General features: G+C 40.4%; 1 protein-coding gene across 1 annotated transcript in view; it reads right to left on the bottom strand.

Annotated features, from left to right (window-relative positions):
* Positions 1-6580: 6580 nt before the first annotated feature.
* LOC115783334 (metabotropic glutamate receptor 7-like) overlaps positions 6581-20394 on the bottom strand; it is a 73145-nt gene continuing 59331 nt past the window's right edge. The window contains exons 10-12 of the mRNA XM_030734117.1: positions 13717-13969; positions 7621-7643; positions 6581-7303 (exon numbers count right to left, since the gene is read on the bottom strand). Of these exons, the coding sequence (XP_030589977.1) occupies positions 7265-7303; positions 7621-7643; positions 13717-13969 (315 nt within the window). The 3' untranslated portion in view covers positions 6581-7264. The remainder of the gene's footprint in view (positions 7304-7620; positions 7644-13716; positions 13970-20394) is intronic.

The raw sequence follows: 20394 nt of genomic DNA on the forward strand, positions 1-20394 counted from the left end.
AACTGAAAGACAGGTAATATAAATGACATCTCAGAATGCATAACCTGTTGAAGACCACACTGGGTGCCATTCCTGTCAGTGAAGAGCAGGAAACTGAGGCTACAATTTGCACATACTCACCAAAATTGGACAAAACATTGCCTGGTCTGGAATATTTGGATGGTAGGGTATCTTCGGGTCATAGTGGTGGTGTAAGGTTTGGGGAATATTTTATTGGCACACTTTGGGCCCCAACGGAGCATTGTTTAAATGGCACACCTTACCGGAGTATTGTTGCTGACCATGTCCATCCATTTATGATCACAGTGTACCCATGACTGCTCCCAGCAGGATAACAGGCCGTATCACAAAGCTCAGATCATCTCAGACTGGTTTCTTGAACTTGACAATGAGTTCACTGGACTCAAATGACCTCAGTTCTGAAGGGATAAGGGGGTTAAACCCACTAGAAAAGTGTACCTAATAAAGTGACCAAGGAGTGTACATTTGGGCAGTTTGGATTAGTTTTTGAGCTGGGTTTTTAAAAATGCACACTGAAGACTGAAGGTAGTTTTGTGGTAGCACTGTATTACCTATCTACAGTATCATATTGTGTGCATGTATTCTAGTATCATTTCGTCAGGACCCAGTCAGTCATCTAGGAAAGCATATTTTTATTTTACTTGTTTCTAAAGCATGACTAAATTGCATGTAGGCCTATGAACTGATTAAGGTGCAAAAGGCTGTTTTTCATTTTGCTGTGTTGAATGAGTGTTGTTGTATACCACTGTGGTATTTTTAGATTTGTATACCATTTTTGCTATTTTAATTCACATATTCTCAATAGCCTACCAGTTTTTCTGTAATTAGCAATGCATCAAAACAATGGAGAAGAAGATCGGGGTTAGACATATTGTATAGTTGTGGCAGAGTTCAATTGTGCTGTCTTCCTGAATAAGTGTATGTATGAACAGAACTGAAAAATATGATGAATTCCTGATCTCAGGCTCCAGCTTGCCCTTCTGTCAGCAATGACTGCAGCGCCATCTTGTGAAGGAATTAAGTAAGTCCATTTGAATGCTTTTTAACACAATACAATGAGCTTGCTTGCCCTGTGCACTGGACAGGAAGTCTGCACAAAACTACAGTTTGTTGTTTGTCAGTACTGGTTTGAACAGATCTTAAATTTAGAGACATGACAGTGATATCTGAAGGCTTTTGAGACACAGGGGGGAGAAGAAAAGATAGATACATTGCTGCAGTATCAATAGATGGCAGTAGCATCACACCAAGGCAGCTGTGCTGATTGATGCCCTTTGCATGAGATCATCATATCTTTTGTAGAGTAATAACAGGTAGCCTGAAGCTGTGGCCAACAGATACAAACCTGCAATTATCATTTATCAGATTCTGCATGTATAGACAGCACGGTCCTATTACAAGATATTTGTGTTCATTTCAATTCATTACCTTCCAGGAGGGTTACCATAACATAACATGTTCAACAATGAAGGTATCAATGATGCATGTGATGCTATTTTTTGAACAGTGCATCATCAAAGAAATGATCCTCGGTCAGTTCCCCGTGATAATAAAACGTGTCAGCTCTCTTAAGTCACACTCATAATTAGAAAGTGAGATAAGTTAGAACAACTGGGAGACTCCATCATTCAGTCACAGATTTAGAAAGTGTAGAGTAATTGCATTTTGCTCCTTATCTCATAAATTGGATCCATTCCAGAGCTGGGGATGGAAATCCTCGTCTTCAGTCATGGAAGGAGCCCGTTTGCGTTGAAGCTGTGGATTTTCAGAGGCATGAGAAAGCTAAGAAGTCGGGAGACTTTCACAATCTTCCCGGGGATGAAACAAGACAGATTTTTTTGCCTTGCACCGGTGTTAATGGTGTGTGCAGCATTTTAAGCCGAGGCTCACTGTGGCAGCTGTGGGTACGCGGCAGACACTTGTCGTGTGAAAGGTCACTTGAAATGTTTACACGGTTTTGCATTCAAAAGTAGAGAAGAAACAACAGCACTGAGGTCAGGTTAAAAACCCTTTGCTCTGTAATGTCATGTTAAGCCAACCTCCGCTTCACTTGAAAAGATCACAGCTGAATCAACATGTTGTTTCTGCTCTAAATTATACACAACACAGCAGCGGGATCGCTGTCAGTTTATGCTCCGTGCAGCATATTCCTCTTTGTGATATGCATTTAGCTGGAAACTCTGCCCTGTGTCATTATACATAGTCCGGACAACACACGGCATCTCAAAGTAAAACATGAGGGTTGCTCAGTGTGTGGTTGCTTCTGTACACCATTTCTACCTTTTACAGGCATTGTATAGTCTGCAAGGCTCATGTAAGCACAGGATGTTTGTGCACAGCTTTGGTCTTACTCCCTGCTGGCTCGATGGCCAGATGGGTCAGTGACAGTGTGGTTGGGGCTTGGCGGGCCCCTTCTGTTCTCTGTGAGGGTCCACTCATGGGATCTAAACCCCAGAGACCAGAATTATAGAAACTGGATCACAAGGTAGATGGATTGCAAGCTGAGCTGAGACATTCAGTGCGCACACAAAACTCCCCCCCACACAGTTAGAATAAGGAATATGCACTGTCGCCTGAGTAGCAGAGAGGGTACGTGAACACATGCTTACACGTGTATGGCATGTCGGATCCTCCAGGACGAGCCAGATCTGTCACAGGGCAGAATGTTTTACCCACAGAAACAGAAAAATTAACTAAAGAAAATGTGATTTTATTTAATAAGCTGGAAGCAGACCTGATCTTTTATCATTCAAGACAAACTGTTCAGGAGGGTTACACTGCAGAAGTGATATTTTTCTGGCCATGTCGTGTGGAAATTTAGTCAAGTCATCTTCAACTGCTATTGCAGTCCATTAACTCCATTGTGAAGATACATAATTGATGCAGCCTTTGGGTGGAGTTTAATCAAATGGAGAGTTCTCCACACTCCACTGCCAACTGAAAAATGAGACACACAATCCTCAGTGATGTAGTGCGTGAGGTAAGAGTATAATTCACACTTTGAATTGATTTATAATCACTGGACTGTATACTTCCTGCACAATGCCCAAAGCAAAACATGTGGTTAGAAGCTTTTAAAGGTGGAACTGTGTGAAGTATTTATGCGCCCGAGTCAGGATCACTCTTAAATAGAAAGTGTATAAAAATGAAAGCATAACAGCAGACAGCTGATTTTACTTATCTACTCCCAAACAAAAAGTGTGGTATGTGATTTATCCTCTGCACCTTTTGGGTTTTCACTTCCATTTCATTTTTGTTTGATGTGGATTTTCTATCACTCTTCCCCAACTATTCATTTCCATCTTGGTATTTTGATTCTCTTTAGGCGTTTACTTTTCTTTGAAACAACAGTGATCTGTGTGGGATGTGGAAATGCATTGTTTATGCCATGCTCCTTGAAATCAAGGGCTTAGCTCTCTAGTTAAATTTCACACTCAGCCAGCACTTATCTCTGTCAGCTCCTGTTTAAGCCACAGATGATCTGCCTTGTTTTAAATGCTGTTGGCTTCTGTTTGTGCCCTGAACCTGAGCTGTGATTCAGTGGTAGAAATGTACTACTTTATTTTATACAAGTACAAGTTCCTAAGAGTGCGCTGCATCTTTCATGCAGCCGAGGAAAAGAACAAATATGCAACATATTCATAAGATCTATGCCAGCTCGCGTATGTCTTTTCTCCATGAATGCATTTTTGTGACAGAGGAAATTGGGGGAAAGTGGCAGATTAGTGCACCTACTCAGCTGCAAATTCTGAAGAGCATTCGTCTCACTCAGCCATGCTAATAACACAGCAGTCAATTAAATCCATGAAGTCAGATATGTAATTTTCAAATAATCATTAACTAGAATTAGAAGTTTGGATACTGAAGAGATGGGAAGGGAAGATGGAGAGAGAGGCGGTGAGAGACGTATAACCATCATTACATTAGAAGCGACATGTACTAAATCCCTCAGCCAAAGATGAGTGAAGATAAAGGAGGTGACTGAGCTAATTGTGTACTGTCAGAATCCATATCTCTAATGACTGTCAAACGAGCAAATTTCAAATGTATTCTCTCCACCCCACCCCACCCCCCAAGGGGTGAAAGCACTGAGAGAGAGAGAGAGAGAGAGAGAGAGAGAGAGAGAGAGAGGGAGAGAGAGAGAGAGAGAGAGAGAGAGAGGGAGAGAGAGAGAGAGAGAGAGAGAGAGAGAGAGAGAGAGAGGGAGCAATAAATACCAGGAGACACTAATGTGATGAGAATGATGCCTGGTCTCTTCTGCTGATTAAAAATGCAATAACACTGTGACAAATACACGCACGCGCGCACACACACACACACACACACACACACACACACACACACACACACACACACACACACACACACACACACACTGTGTAGCCAAGGCAGGCCAAGGTGTTGCTCTGTGGACCAACAGATAAGAAATGGCACCCCGCACTAATTATTCACTTGGAATGAGAGGCATTGTATATTTTCATGTATCACTTCAAGAAAAAAAACAAAATAAAAAACGACCAAACAAACGAACAGCGTTTCACTGGTGGAGCAACAAAATTTACAAGTGAGCTTCCTTCACATAATTAGAGTCAATGAGAAGATGTGGATGTTGTGATTCATGCGTAGCCAGTGGCTGTCTTACTGTAATTATGAAATCTTGATGTCACTGTGTGCTGGTAATGGTAACTGGCCTGGTTTCTGGAGAACAGAAGGGATGCAGGGGAAGGAAAAGATGCTGGTAAACAAAAAGCATCACAAGGAGGTTTCCAGTACAAGATGCAGCAGGGAAGAAATAAAAGGAGTGAAGAGTGTCTTTATCCGCCCCATGTTATACCAGGCTTCAGTTGGTCACTGACGGGAAGCAGATAAGGTTTCACTCTGGCTGGAGTTGGATAATTGGACATTTATGGAGAGATAGGAGAGCCCAGAGCCCAGGAGCCATGAAACAGAGCTAATCTAGACCCAGCATCAGTAAATTGTCTGTGAAAGAGCGCATCAGGAGTTCTGACAAGATAAAGAAGGCTTTCCTCAAAGGCGGAGCTGGACCAAAGTGACATGAAAACTCAGATAGAAGAAAGCCTGAGCCTTGGGTGCTGGGACTTTTACAAGTCACATGACGTGCGCGCTGAAACGCGCATTTCACAGCGCAGCGGTGTCACCTTGTCATCCAAATTGGGTCGCGCAGACTTGTAATTCTTAGACGGAGAAGACAGTTTTGGCAATTTTGTAACGAGACAGCTCTTAAGAGCCAGAACTCTTTGCAAGCCGGTGTACATTTTTAAAGAGCCCATAAAATCTATTGTTCTGCATCAAACACCCCATGCCTAATAATCTGTGACTGGCATCCCTTAAAGTTTGAAACATTTAAGCCCTCCTGGTGGAATGTGCCTTGCTCTTAGTCCACCATGATTAGTTTTCTTCCTTTGATGTTTTTTTTTTCTCTCTTTTGAATCTCTCTGGACTCTGCTGCCTACAGAACAGGTGCATACTAAGCAGGTGGGTCCTTACGTAGGAGCCCTAAGAGTCTGGTGATGGAGTAGTTCATATCTCATACTATTTCAGGCAGGTTAAAAAAAACAGTCGAGGACATGCCTGGCTTTTTAAATATTTTCTGCACGTTAAAGATTTTCTTCTTTATATCAAGATCCAAAAATATATTGCTTGAACTATTTGTTTCTGTTCTTTTTGCTGAGCTGCAAACCTAAACTCTGTTCAGCCCCTACTGATTACTTGCACATAGGCACTGACACAGGCAATTAATTTGGTGGGGGAGAGGCTAGTCTTAATTGGGTATAAGTGGGATTTTTCTTGGCTGTGCGCAACAGAAAATGACAGACTGTGCGTATGAGAAGTAAAGACCATCTGGTCCCACAGGAGCGGAGCGAGAAGCCAGACAAATGGAAAGAGAAACAACTGAAAACCCGCGTGTATCATTCCTCCTCTTGCACAAACACACACAGACAAGAGGAATTGGCATTTCTTGGTCGTATATCATTTGCCCATGTAAAAGCCTAGAGGGTGAAGAAACAGAAGTCTCTGATGCGTGGTCTATTCATGTTTTGATGCAATAATCAATATTGAAAAAAGTAACATTATGCTTGTAGGCAGGCACAGGAATAAAGAGCGGTTAGCTCGTAAAGACTTGGTCATCAGCAGGACAAATTGATCTGACACGTTACATTATTCATGTAGAGGATTGGTGGTGAGACTCGGGAGAGGTGTTAGGGGGAGAGAGGAGCAAATGGATAAGTAAGGAAGTGAGCAAGTGGACGTCCTTTTCTCTCGCAGGGTCCTCTTCGTGACAGCGCTGTTCAGTGAGCGAGCACAAAGCATTTCCATCAGCTACGCAAACATACAGCATAAACAACACAACCGATTGTACTTACACATCAGTTTAAACTTGCTTTAATCTCACCTGCCCTGAAACACAAACACGCCTGCTCACAGAGACTCGCACATGCCGCACGCACAGAAATAACTATGATATGCTGCCTGGTTTCATTGTATAAAAGATAACAAAATGATTTTATTACATGTTCATAATTTGACAGACATCACAACATACTTGCAAGATTGCTCTGATATTAATGTTTCCCCACACCATAATTAGGCATAATATACCCAGTGTGAAACTAAATAAAATGAACATGCTTTTGCAGATACAGGAAAGGTCAATTCAACAACAGATTAAAGCCATATTCTGTCACTCAGTGAAGTTCACTTCTGGTAAAGAAAAACAACCCGCAGAAGGATGCTGAAGCTTATTATTTTCAGAATTTATTTTTCTTTTCTTTTTTTTTTTTTTCTTCTTTTTTTTCTCGAGTTTACATCAAATAGAACAAACATACATTGGCACATGCAAAGTGAACACTTTGTGGTGCTTTTCATAACCATTCAAATCCAACTGAACAAAGACTGGATATCTATTGTACTCCAAACATGAAAATACTCTCAGATATTTACAAAAAAAATATATACTTACAATGCCCATCACCCTAACGTAAGAATCATCTAAAACTGATTTGATTTCATTAAAATAAAAAATACTGTATGTGGCAGAGCTTGCTGTTTAAAGTTATTAAATCAACTTCAAGAAAGAAGAGGCACAGAAGAAAAAAAAAATCACTTTGAAACAATACAAACAGAAATCAGATAATGGGAACCCCAAGAGAATATGGCTTTAATGACATTTCAAACGAAAATATCTTGAAAGCAGATCCAGTGTCCCTTTCTGCATTCGTCCTCATTCACGGTGGCCCCCTTTTAGCAGGCAAGTTGATCTCTGTCAGAGAGAAAAGGGGGAGGGGGGGGGCCGTGACACATTTTAAAAAAACAAACAAACCCTACAGTTTGGTTCTGGATGCTCGACCCAGCCACACTGGCCTAAAGCTGTGCTAGTCTCTGTCAGGACTCATGCATCATGTCTGGATGAAAGTTGGATGCTATCCACAGTCCTGGAGTGCATAGGTACTGCAGGTGCTGCTGGGATGCCTCTGCCTGTCTTTCTCTGCTCCTGTACAGTGCTCTTTTCAATCACAGATAAAGGACATACAGTATTCATTTCCAAGCAGATCAGATCCTGAGGTTGTTGTAACTCACATATGTTTTCTTTGTCGCTTGACCTGAAATCAGAGTTAAAAATGAAAAAGAAATAAAATAAAAGTCAAGATTTACTTTGAGCACAGCTGAAACATAAACAGAAGGATGGAAAAGAAAGTATCTCGCAAAGGTAAATACACATTATCCTCCTTCCTGCTGTGCTGTGCATTCGAATCACCAGCTGTGTGCAATCAGTAGAAAACATTTCAGGCCTAGTGTATCATTTCAACTCACAATGCCCCCATGTAAAGCCTTAGATTCTATTTTCAGATGTTAACTAGTGATAAAAAACACAAACACCACACAAGTGGGCACCGAACAAATGCTGGGGCATGCAATGCGATCCCAGTCTGGATTGCCATGGAAACATATCAGAATGTGGCTGCGTGCCTGCATGCAGTTTGTGTTTGCGTGTCCTGCTGTAAATCTAGAACCACTTTGAGCTTCAAACCTTCAGAGAGAAAGCATTTTTTGTGCACTGAGGTCATCCCGGCTTGTCTGTTTTATGGTAGGAATAAAATCTGGAGTTCCGGTTAGTCTTTGGCTTACAGTGACATTTAAGTGGGGTGTCATACTGTGAAGAACGGGCTAGGGGAATGTGAATGTAGTCCGTAGACCAACAAGTAGGAGGATATGTGTGTCTGCCGGCTTTTTGTCCTGTTTGTACATTTTCTTAATCACAGACATTGCTATTCTACTACTTTAATGTTGCTATGGCAACCATCTCCCATGGGCTATGCAATTAAAGTCACACCATTTCTTTACAGCTGCATTTTGTAGTCTTGGCCGGGAACTATGATGAATAAAACATTAGTAAATGTACAACAGAGTCTCGCTGGTAAACATAGTCAGGAAGATCTTTTTGTTTTTTTTTTGAGCAAGATGTTTTTGTGTGTTTTCAGGTTTGATACTAAAACATTTTGAACCACATGTATTTTTTAAATAATCTGACTTTTCTGTTTATGATCTGCACCACAATAGCGCATGCATTGTGTGCATTAATCATGACCTGAGCTAAAGGAGAAGAACCGGGGGTTAACAGAAATGGAGCAAACGCCTGTGGGCTAGCAGCTTAAGCTATGCTGTAGCATCTATAAACATCCAACATTTACACACACACACACACACACACACACACACACACACACACACACACACACACACACACACACACACACACACACACACACACACACACAAACAATCACCTCCTCCCAATTTGATAGTCTATTTAAGCAGCAAATTCCCTATCTCTCCCTCTGACGTATCATAGCCGCTGCTGCCCTGCATCGCCACCTGTTGCCTAACCTCTCCATGACCCCAGCATCCCTGGTTAGGTTCCGCTGGGATAGTAGCTAATCACTTTTCCCAATTTCTATGTATCATATTTATGGGGAGCAGTCAGCCCAGAGTTTAGATACCTAACTCCAACAAAGTTTTTCTAGAAGCAAGTCTTGCCATTCTGCAGTCATCTTGGAACGCCTCATTTATGTGGGCAGTTTGAAGGATTATGTAAATTAACTTTAATTTCACTGGTCACTGGGACAGAAAAAAAAACTGCATGTATAGAATAACTGTTCAGATTTGATTAAAAAATAATATTAAAGTTTTATGACTTTCTGACTTTATCCCCCTCCCAAAGGCACACACTCTGTAACCGTAATAAATCGTCTCAAATGTGAGTTGTCTAACTGAACTAAAAACAGATCAGTATTTGTGTATATTTTCAGAAAAATTATTTAACTTTTGTCAGAGCATGTGTGCAAGCAACTGAACCTGGAGCTTTCTAACCCTACCTGCCTTTTCACTTTTTGATTACACTGTTTTTGGCTCGGTCACACTAGAGTAAAAATAGGACAGCAACCTCCTTGTGACTAGAAAAAAATTGGTGGTTGCCTAGTGCAACTGGTCTGCTAGAAGTTGAGTGTTCAACACTGTCAGTGTCTTGGTGACCACTTTGAATTGCAACATGATTGCACAGGTCGGTGAAGGTTTGCAAAAAATTGTCATCTAATTCATAAACATACACTTTGCCAACATGCTGCAAACAATCAGAGCTAGCCTGTACTGATGAGCGCAACTCATCTGCAAGGTGTCCCCTTGCAGTACGGGATTCAACTCAACTGGTTGTCAATTGGTTGTTTTCTGGTTATATTTCTTTATAAAAGCAAGGTTGCTGAGCACCAGTGTTGGGTGTAACGTGTTCCAAAGTAACGTGTTACTGTAATCAAATTACATTTTCCAGTAACGCAATAATATAATGCCTTTTTCCTCCTGCACATTCGCACTGCATTCAGCTGATTTCACTTAAAGTGCTGTGAGGAGGAAAAGGGTGGCGTGGTCTACAGCTTTGGAGGAATGAGGATTTTTACAGTACAAAAGGATGGATGGAAAAATGGAAACTGCATCCAGGACAGAAACAATTGCATTATCCTGCTAACACAACACGACTTCATCTCTTTGCAAGCATCTGCACACACACAGCATGTTAACATCACTCTGGGTTTTTCCCAGAGTGGTGTTGAAGCTGCTGACCAGAGCCCTCAACTTCAACAGGTAACAAAACCAATGACGAGCAGTCAGGCTTGTATAATTGTAGCCTCCTTTTCTACTTTTGTTTCTACAGTAGAATCACGGTGGTGATCACTCTGAAGTCTCTCTGGGCTGGTTTTCAACTTTGCTTTGTGTTGCCGATTTTGTGTTTGTATTGTAAAAACTAAAAGAAAGATTGAATGTGTGCCCTCATTAGAATTGGGATTTATGTTTGTGGGACTGTAGCCTCAGGTTTACATTGTAAACTGGTAATTATGTGACAATGCCTTTCTGGTTATTTTATGGGCTAATGGGAAAGTAATGTAACAAGTAGTGTAATGAATTACTTTCTCCAACGAGTAATTAAGTAATGTACTGCATTTCATTTAAGAAAAGCAATGAGTAATATCTAATACGTGACTTTTTTTGGGTAATGACCTTAACACTGCAGAGCAGACTGATGCCACCTTATTGCCCATCTTGATGCACAGAAGTTGCTCTGAAGATGGCAACTGACTGCAAGTGGTTGCAGACCTGGTCCCTATCTTTGAAACAACCACTGCAAAGGTAACAAAACTGCAAATTCATTGTACTCTGCAATAATTTTGGTTGTGCTGCAGGGCGACTGTAGCATTAGTTTGCTGAGCAAGTCATCCATCAGAGACCACCATATCTGCAAAGCTCATTTTAATTTAAAGGGGACAAAATACAAAATACAAAATACTCTCATCAGCTATTCAAAGTTTGTTTCTAAGGGGCAGCCAATCAGAAGATAGTTGGTTTAAAGGGAAGGTGGCCTTAAAGGGAAAGGGAGATAAACTGATGAACTTGGTAATATACATTTTCTTTCCATAAAAATAAATTGTTGTTTTTTTTCAAGAGCTTGGATCTTTTGGTTCTGACATTTGTTAGGTTGTGTTTTCTGACTGCAGATTTCTTTGTTAATTTAATGAAATCGGTCAGAGAAGCATTAAAGCATTCACACATATGCCTGTTGGGAAAATATAACGGGACAGTGAATCAATTTGACAGCTCAGGGCAGCGTCTCTACTCTGAGAGGTGTAATCATGAAGATATTACACCATATCAATATCAATGTAAATCTGCAGAATTGCTAATGCTCTTAATCATATAAATCACTTGGAGTTATCCCATATGGTTCCTCTGAAAAGGAGGAATTTGGCACTCCGATGGTTACAGGAATTGACGGACATTCTCCGGGGATGGTTGAGGCGCAGTTCAGGTTTCAGGGCGGTCATGCACATAAATTCGCCATTAATAAATGTCACTTCCACTGTTGCTAAAAAAGAAGGGCAAGAGGAGGAGAGCGCATGCAGGGAGGGGGAAAAAAGGTGAGAAGACATTCATGTAGGAGAGACAGAAGGTGAGAGACACACATAGCAGAAGACATGGGGCACTTTTGGGAGGGTCTTCCAGAGACCGCATGCCCTGCTTGGGGATTTTTGATGTGCTGCTGCAACAGATGCTAAGGTTTCACCCCTATTTACTCAAAGAGCCACATGTGTGACATCCCCTGATACACTTGCATCAGCACTCCGACTTATGTGCATAACTCACACTTTGACTCACACAATGATACACACATTGAAAAGCACTCACTCACAGATCCACACGCTCATTCTGCTCATGACAGATGAGTGTGACAACTGTTGGCTGTTTGGAGAAATTCCCAGGAAAATCTGTCATCTCAGAGGCATAATCCAAAGAGGGGTTGTGGGGCTGGTGCACCTGTGGGTGCCATGATCACTCTGTGTGATTAGAAATGTTGTGGGAGAAAAGGTCTTTGGAAGCTGTGATGTGTGATTTGCATGAGCTGTCAGTCTTCACTGTCTTCATCCTGACAACTAGAGATGAGCAAAAAGCTTCCATGGTAACGCTGGTCTAAAATCCAGCATTTGCAGTTTCTCCTCTTTAAAGGTCTTTTAATAATCTTTCTCATGTTGATGTTTCTCACCCACAGCAAACACCATATCACCTAACTATGGAAATATGTAGGCCTCCCCACTCACGTACTAATACCCAGCTTTCTCTCTGCTAACAGGATCACGCTTACTGTTTTAGATGAAGGGTGGTATGAGTAACACACAGCAACAGAGACAGATAATCTCCTTCCATTCCCGGCGACAAAGCCCTGCTCCTTCAAATCTCTTTAGAGTGCAAGTCCCCCCATCTTCTCTCATGCTCCCTGCCATGCAGTTGGCCTAAAGGTCGAACTATTAATCAGGATACGAGATAACTGGGTCCTTTTTAAGGGACGTTATACATAATTTTAACCAAGTCACCACCCTATTAAATTGGTGGAATGGGCTTTCTAGCACAAGAAAAGAAATATGAGTAAGATCTAAAAAAAGACTAGAAAGATCTGATTTATGTGTCTTGGGAAAATATAAATCTATTACACAGATGTAGCTCCTAGGTCATCCTTATGGTCTGTATCATTTCTTATGACTATACAGAGACTGACTATGCTTCCTTTCAGCAAAGCTGGACAAAGCAAAATTGCTAAATTTCACATGCTTCATAAAATTAATCTACAAACAGTCACAGACTGAGTTTATGTATAAGAAAAGTATATATATATATATATATATATATATATATATATATATATATATATATATATATATATTTGTATTTTTTAAAATAATTTATTAGTCCTGTATTAACAGCTTTAACATTTCTAGCAGTCCTTTGGTAATACTTTACAACCATAAATTAGCCTATATATAAAAACACAATATTAGGGCCATTGTAGCTTTTAAGTTCAAACCACAGCCTAGGAAGGGGTGTTATATTCAAAGATAAAATCTATTTTCGTTTTTTCCAGATTAAATTCATATGTGTGCAAGAAAAAAAAAATCTAGAGCAATTACTGCTTGCTGTGCATTATGCCTGCAGTAGAAGACCTTATCAAATTATGGTTTGCAAATTGGAAATATTTGTAATTTTAGCACAGAATTGCCACATGATTGGAAGCATCCGTGCTTTGAAGAGACATTGCCTGGAGAACACCACACACTGATCTGATGGGGAGATAGCATTTGTGAAACAGTTACTGCTGTGTCTCTTACTACTCTGTGCTTTTGGCATTCCCTTTTTGCTGGCCTCTGGGGTGTGATGCAGTTGGTCTAGCCTAGTGGAAGTGAAGGATGCTCTATTTCTGATACCTTTATCTTGTAATGTATTAAAGTTTTACAAGTTTAACCTCAGATAATATCACATTTCTTTTGTCATGAATTAAGAATTTTAAACTCAGAAATTCTGAGCTTTATCTCAGAAAACACTCCTTTCCCCCCCGCAACTCGCCAAGCTCTTGCATGGCCCTAATGCTCATAAGTACTGCACATTAACACTTAAAAATGTTTGCATATTTATTTATACATTATAAAGTGTAATAAACCATTCATTAACAGCCTGCAGCATGCTTACAAATGTTAACTACTACTACAGGTTTATCTATTTTAGTGCATGTTGATTTTTTGTGTTTCATGTGAATATGTATTTGTCTCCGAGGCTCAGTGATCCTTACACCAGGTTACTTACTCATGGGGTCAGCAGCGGGGTTCTCACACAGCTCGGTCTTTGCCTCCCCATTGGGCCTCTCATTGGGCTTCTGCGACAGACGCGATGACATTGTGGCAGCTGTCACCACAGCCTTGAAGCTGCGCTTCCTCTTCTGTACGTTCAGCTCGGGGTGGAAGATAATGATGTACACCTTGGGCATGTAGAGCATGCCCAGTGCTACTGAGGCACTGAGGTTCATGGAGATGGTCAGGGTGGTTGTCTGAATGTACAGCTGGAATGGAACAGAGACAAGTGAAGAGTGATTTTAATAAAGACTAGAATAGCAGCAGACAGAATGGGTAGCTCCTTTATGTGTGGCATTAGCTTTGATTTGGCTGCTCTGTGAGGCAGATAAATATGTTAGGAGTAGCATTTATACCCTTATAAAGAAAAATTAGAAACAAGACAGTGATGATGGCTAAACGTCTGTCGCCAATTACAGAACAGTCACACTGTTGAGCAAGGTGATGAGGCAAAACCTAACAATAGCCACTGCCCAATGACAAAATCTGAGCATCCAGAAGATACACTGCACTGTTGCCATTTTTTGAGTCTTGGAATGTGGTTAATGTTTCTGCAGAAGGATCTATGACATTAATCATTAGAGATTTCTGTTTTCTATCAACATATTTTTTGATACTGGCTTACTACTTAATTTAATCCAATTATACAATTCTTATTTTGATAACTTAATATTATTAAGAGATAAGTAGGTGATCTCAATACTTGCTATGTGTTGCTATGAGCAAAGGCGCACTCATGCGTTTAGTACATGATCTAGAGTCATTTATTAAAGCCTGACCTGCAGCTACTCACTCAAGTCAAAGACGGTTCAAGCGTATTAATGACAGCAGCACAAGAATCACCAACAAAATATCCTTACATGGCCTCCTTCCTGCAAGTCTGTTCACTCTATTCACTCTAGATTGATGCCGCACGCTGTCTGATGAGGATCTGTCCATAACACAATGAAGTCACCTTTCTTTTCCTTTTATCCAAGTTGTTTTATTTCAGCACTTAAGCAATCCGAACCCCTTCTTCTCCCACTAGCAAATTCTATTACGGGGCCCACTTTATTGTATATTCTTCTGAGAGTACAATAAAGGAACATGTATGGACTAAGAACACTGCATTTGCAGCATACAGCAAGTCTACATTTATTTTTCTGCAGCTTTGCACACAGTGGAGTGCAGCCTGAGAAAGGCTCTAAGTGCAGTAAGTGGTAGGATCACTCATTGGCCTGCCATTCCCGTGACACGAACACAGGCACATTCTCTCAAATGCATCCAACATTACATTCCTTTTCAGACGTTGCATAACACCTTTCACATTGTCAGCTTGTAATTGTGAGCTTACATAACCCAGATCACGCAAGTATTACAAATTTTAAACAATGAATTAATTAAAATGTAGTGATTTTTTTGCTCAGAGGTAGCGAAGTCAGTAAATCGCAGGACATTTAAGAGCTTTTTGTTTCATTTAAGGGTCTTGGAGGAGAAATAATCACTTCAAGAGGGGACATTATTGTTTGAAGGGCCAATCACCAAAGACTCCTCTCTAATCTACTGCACTTGAAAGCATCAGATGTCACTTATATGCTGCCATTCAGTCAGTCACTGGTAATGTGCACTAGGAGAGGATACGACTGTAAACACATTATCCACCGCAGCATGTCTGCGGAGAAGCGAAATGCTCAGTAGATCAGTGAGAGGAAGAAATGTCACCATTTGCATACAATCTTTCTTGGTAAATATTCGGAAACGGTAATTTCTTTCACTCATTTCCATGCTAGTCATGCCTTTGTCTTCTAATCCCCAAAAATCATTCAGATGCCTGATATCATCAACACGCCAATGCACTCAACTGCCTCCATCCCCTCCTGTTTCTCTGTGAAGCAGCATCAGAGGCAGTGATCTGGCTGGTACACCATGCATTAATAACTGTATGAATATCACAATACTCTCAGTGCACTCTGTTCCCTGTCACTCGAGGCTGGGGGAATGTCGTTTCAAGAGCTGCAAAATTTGCAGAGTTTATGACTAGATTTTTTTGGGGCCACAAGTCAAAGCGTTGCGAGGAGCACACGTGGCATCAAACACAATCACCAGAGAATCTTCAGCCTCTGCTGCGGCGCCTCCATGCTTGGTAGTTGGTAACCTGTCTGGTAGCCATAGCAACACTACAGAGTTAGGTGCAGGCAACTAAAGATGCCTGGAATAAGCTTTTAATGAGATTCTGATACCAAAGAGTCTGCAATGCTGACCCTATCACAACTGATTTATTGACCATGCAGGAGAGCTGATTTGGGAGCAGGCTCACAATAAGCCTTAATAGACACTTGCTATACACACACACACACACACACACACACACACAAAGGACGTGCAGGTTTGTGGGCTTTCACTCTTTCTAATACACATGCGCACAAACACACACACACAGTGGCGTAAGCACACCAAAACAAATCCTTTTTCTAACCATCTCTAATCACTGAGACAGGGTTTCTCCATTGTGTGTCTCTGCGAGCTCGACCTAAATTCGTACCCGCAGCTCAAATGTTTTGCTTGTCGCAGAACATTCATAATTAGCTTCTGTTGCTTTAACATAAATAAATACATGAAGTCCTTTTCACAATTGCGTGGCAACTTACTATTTATAACCACTGTAATGATTTATTAACATCCTCATCAGGAATCAAACGGTTGCTTTTGAATTTTACATCTCACTGACAAGCCAAATGCCAACATTCAGTCACAACAGACGATGTTTCTACCATTTAGACAAAAAGCTGTTGAGGGTAATTCTCATAATTATACCCACCAGGGATATACTTACTGCAAAGGCAATTTAACTGTGTATGGATGAGTACTATAAATGCACACAGTGATAAGGACTTGATTCAGTAAGTGACAATTAGGATGCTCCCTGCCCCGTTAGAGAATGCCTTCAATAATGAATCCAGGGGATTTGCAGTCTCCCCTCAACTACCTGGATGTCTCTTGTTGTTTTGGGTGGCCTACTTTCTACCCTGTCTCGTGTCATGAATAACTCTGTCTGGCTTTGTGCTCCAAAGCCTGATTCCATAGTATAGTGTGGATGGCCTTCACTTTCTTTTTAAATTTTTTTCTGTATAGGAGATTCCCATTTCTGGTATTTAGGATTGACAGATGAAGAGGTTGTGACCGATAATGCACTCTGCATGTGGCGGAGATGGTAAATAATTGTCACAACAATTAGAGGAAGTCATTTTTGATGTTGCCTTGACAGGATTTGTCAAAATACAGCATTCAGGACCTATCATGTGTGTCAGAGGGAGAATCTGCCCTAAAAACCAAAAAATTCAAAGTGACATAATTTTGGTCCCACAGGACAAGGAATAAAAGTCTTGGAAAATGGATCATTCTTTCCCTTACTCCCTTATCATATTCATAATACTGTTGCAATTGTTGACAAAGTTTCAAATAATGTGCAAGTAATTTCTGCGAACCAAAAGCTCAGGCTTCAAACTACTTTAATTGCTCAGTTTCAGGCAGTTCTCAGCAGTGCTGGATCTAGCACTTTACAAAGTGTTACCATCATGTTGTTGTCATGTTGTTACTTGCATTACAAAGGTTCTTCAGTGCTCTGCACGATGGGTGGATAGCAGGAAAAATATTATCAAAAGGGCCTTTTTTCTTTCTGGGTGCTTGCCATAGTCAGTTGACTTCACTTCATGTGGACAGAGGATGAAGATGGTGGAGCGGTCTATAACTTTTTATTGCACAAAAGGACAAGAATGTGAGGGTAAAGTGCAAACTGTGTCCAGGATAGAAACAACTATCAGCTTCTGCTAACACAGCACTTGCTCTTTGCAAGCATCTGCATAGACAGCATGCTAACACAAAGCCAGTAGTAAAAGAACTCAGGGTGATGTTCAAGCTAAAGAGTGAAGGCCTACCCGAGCCCAGCAGCCAGAGGCTGATCTTTAGCAGGTAACAACAAAGCAGCAATGAGCAGGCTTGTAGCATTGCAGCATTAATTTCTCCCTATACCTGTTACACTTGGACTGTGACCTTGTGTGTTGTCATTAGGATAGAAAGTTGTGTCAGTGTGTGAGACTGTAGTCTAAAGTTTATATTTTTTACTGGTTACTATGTGCATATTAGGCCATACAAAGTAATATAGTGAGCAGTGTAGAGTTACTTTTGTGTGTGTGTGTGTGTGTGTGTGTGTGTGTGTGTATAAGTGTGAGAGAGAGAGCGAGAGATCTTGAAGGTTCTTATCTATATCAGAGATATCAGAGATTATGATGTCATCATGTTGCCTAACAACCAGCTAGCAACACTAAAATGACTAAAATGTTTTTAGCATTTATGCACCCATAACACCTTATCAAATAGTAATAGTCAGTAGACATTAATAGAGACTAATATCTAATTTATGTCCCTAAATGTTGAAATATGCATGATAATGCATGCACATTGCCTGGCAACCACCTAGCCAACAAGCTAAAATAACCTGTTTTTATACACCTTATACATCATTTTAATTTCATGACAATACCATCGCTTTTATTTACAAAAAAGCTGAATTATACATGCCTTGCATCCAATGAGCACTGGCTAAAATGACACAAGTTTAGCATATATACAACATCTACTGCCTCTAATTTTTTATTTTATTTTATACTTGCTTACTCAGTGTGAGTAAGAAAGTATAAGTATGTCTATCAGTCTGCAAGCAGCACAAACAGGTTAAACAATAATGTAGCATAGGCATGTACTAGTAATGTGTAATACATTACTTTTTGAGTAACGGCCCCAGCGCTGGTTTTCAGACAGTGCAGATATCCTTAATATGATCACCTCAGGCACACAGCTCTAGCTGTGAGCACAGCTGGCCCACCTGACTTTCTGTTTGTCTGGGGCAGCCAATCAAAAGACAGCTGGCCTACGGGAGAACAGCTAAAATGTCTTGTTTCAGAGAGAGACTTAACTAAGAGACTGCGCAATGGCGCAGTGTAAGATAAGTCAAGAATGTTTTACTGTGAATTATGCTATTAGAGTCTACAAACAAAAATATGGAGCTGCAAATGAGCATCTTAGGTCCCCTTTAAAGTGTCTTCATTTAAGAAATTACTTCAACCTTGGTCAATATTTAGAAGAGCTCCAAAGGCAAAGATAATCTGTGAAAGAGAGACAGGTTTTGGTAAAGTTTGATGATGACAGGCCTATTAAAAGATACTAGAGGAGAACACATTCTGCCTGTGGAGAAACTCATGATCCTCCACAACTCCTCACAATCTGATGCTCTCTCACAATGAAGAAACTTCAGCATTGAGAGTGATGATTCTGCCAGCAACAACAGTTTCGACAACATTCAATCAAACTTTAATCACATACTCTGAGATAATGCACATTACACAGTTCCTCAGTGAGAACACAGCACAGTCAAGTCCCTCTGGCTGGATGGCATCCGTCATGAAGAGTATCTTAAATGAATTACAACAGGTAAAATCTAATATAGTGTTTTATATATTTATTCCAAACGATAGTGGAAGTACAAACAATGAACGATGCGTTCATATTGTTTCGATATTTCTCCGAGACTCGTTGACATTACAGAAATAAATTTCTTCCCACCTACAAGACAGAGGATGTCAAGGCAGTAGCGGAAGGTTGTTTACTGAAATAAACGTTTTGCTAGGTTATACTTTTTTCACCAAGGTTTCAATCAGTCGATCAATGATTCAGCAAAAAGCAAAAAGTAATATACATAAAAATCTGTATTATTTTTCTTCATTTCAGATTTTATCCTTGTCTCTTGGCTAAAATTTAAAGCCAAAACAGTCAGCAAAGCTATGAGTAATAAGTTTGTGCTTTGCAGCTCCGCGTATTGCATGAATGAATAAATGAATTTTTTTATTTCTGTGTTTGGACATTTATACGACCCCATCCCTCATGGGATTATCAGACACAACAAACCAAATGTCACTAAATGTTCGCATCATCTAGACTTAGACATAAATGCTCAAACAAACATAAACACAAGACTCCCCACAAATAATGCCCAAGGAGATATTTCACTATGGAAATATAAAAACACACGAGCACAGCCCACTAAAACCCAAGACATAAATAAATCCAGACAAATCAAACACTACTTCTGCATCCATTAGTGCCAAATGTTTTAAATGTGACTGGGTTCATCTCCAGCAGTCTGTAACTCATATAACAAAGTCTCCTGCACAGTTTTCTCCCGCGTTCTCATGCTTTAGAAATGTGTTAAGAAAATGCAAAAACATTATAAAAAAAGGCGTTTAATTAAAGCTCCATTCTCATTCCCTATCACATCTAAAACAGAAAGATTAACTTTTTTATACAACGGTCGTCATAAATTGTGATACGATAAAATGAAGTGAATTTCACTATCCGTCTCATTTAGCTCGTAATATTCACAGATTCTTTCATCTTTGGTCACACCTCTGTGTCTTCCCATTTCAATATGTAATGGCAATACTCTACATCTTAACTGTGCACCGAGTGTGAAACTGATGTCACACCCTCTTCTCCCTGATAAAAAATAATGGACTAAAGTTAAAATCACAACTACAACCTTTCTTTCTTTCCATTATACTTGACCACATTTAGCTTTTCGCCTGCAGTCTGCCTCTGGTGT

Source organism: Archocentrus centrarchus, chromosome 7, assembly GCF_007364275.1.
Source record: "Archocentrus centrarchus isolate MPI-CPG fArcCen1 chromosome 7, fArcCen1, whole genome shotgun sequence".
In the NCBI taxonomy this organism is placed as follows: Eukaryota; Metazoa; Chordata; class Actinopteri; order Cichliformes; family Cichlidae; genus Archocentrus; species Archocentrus centrarchus.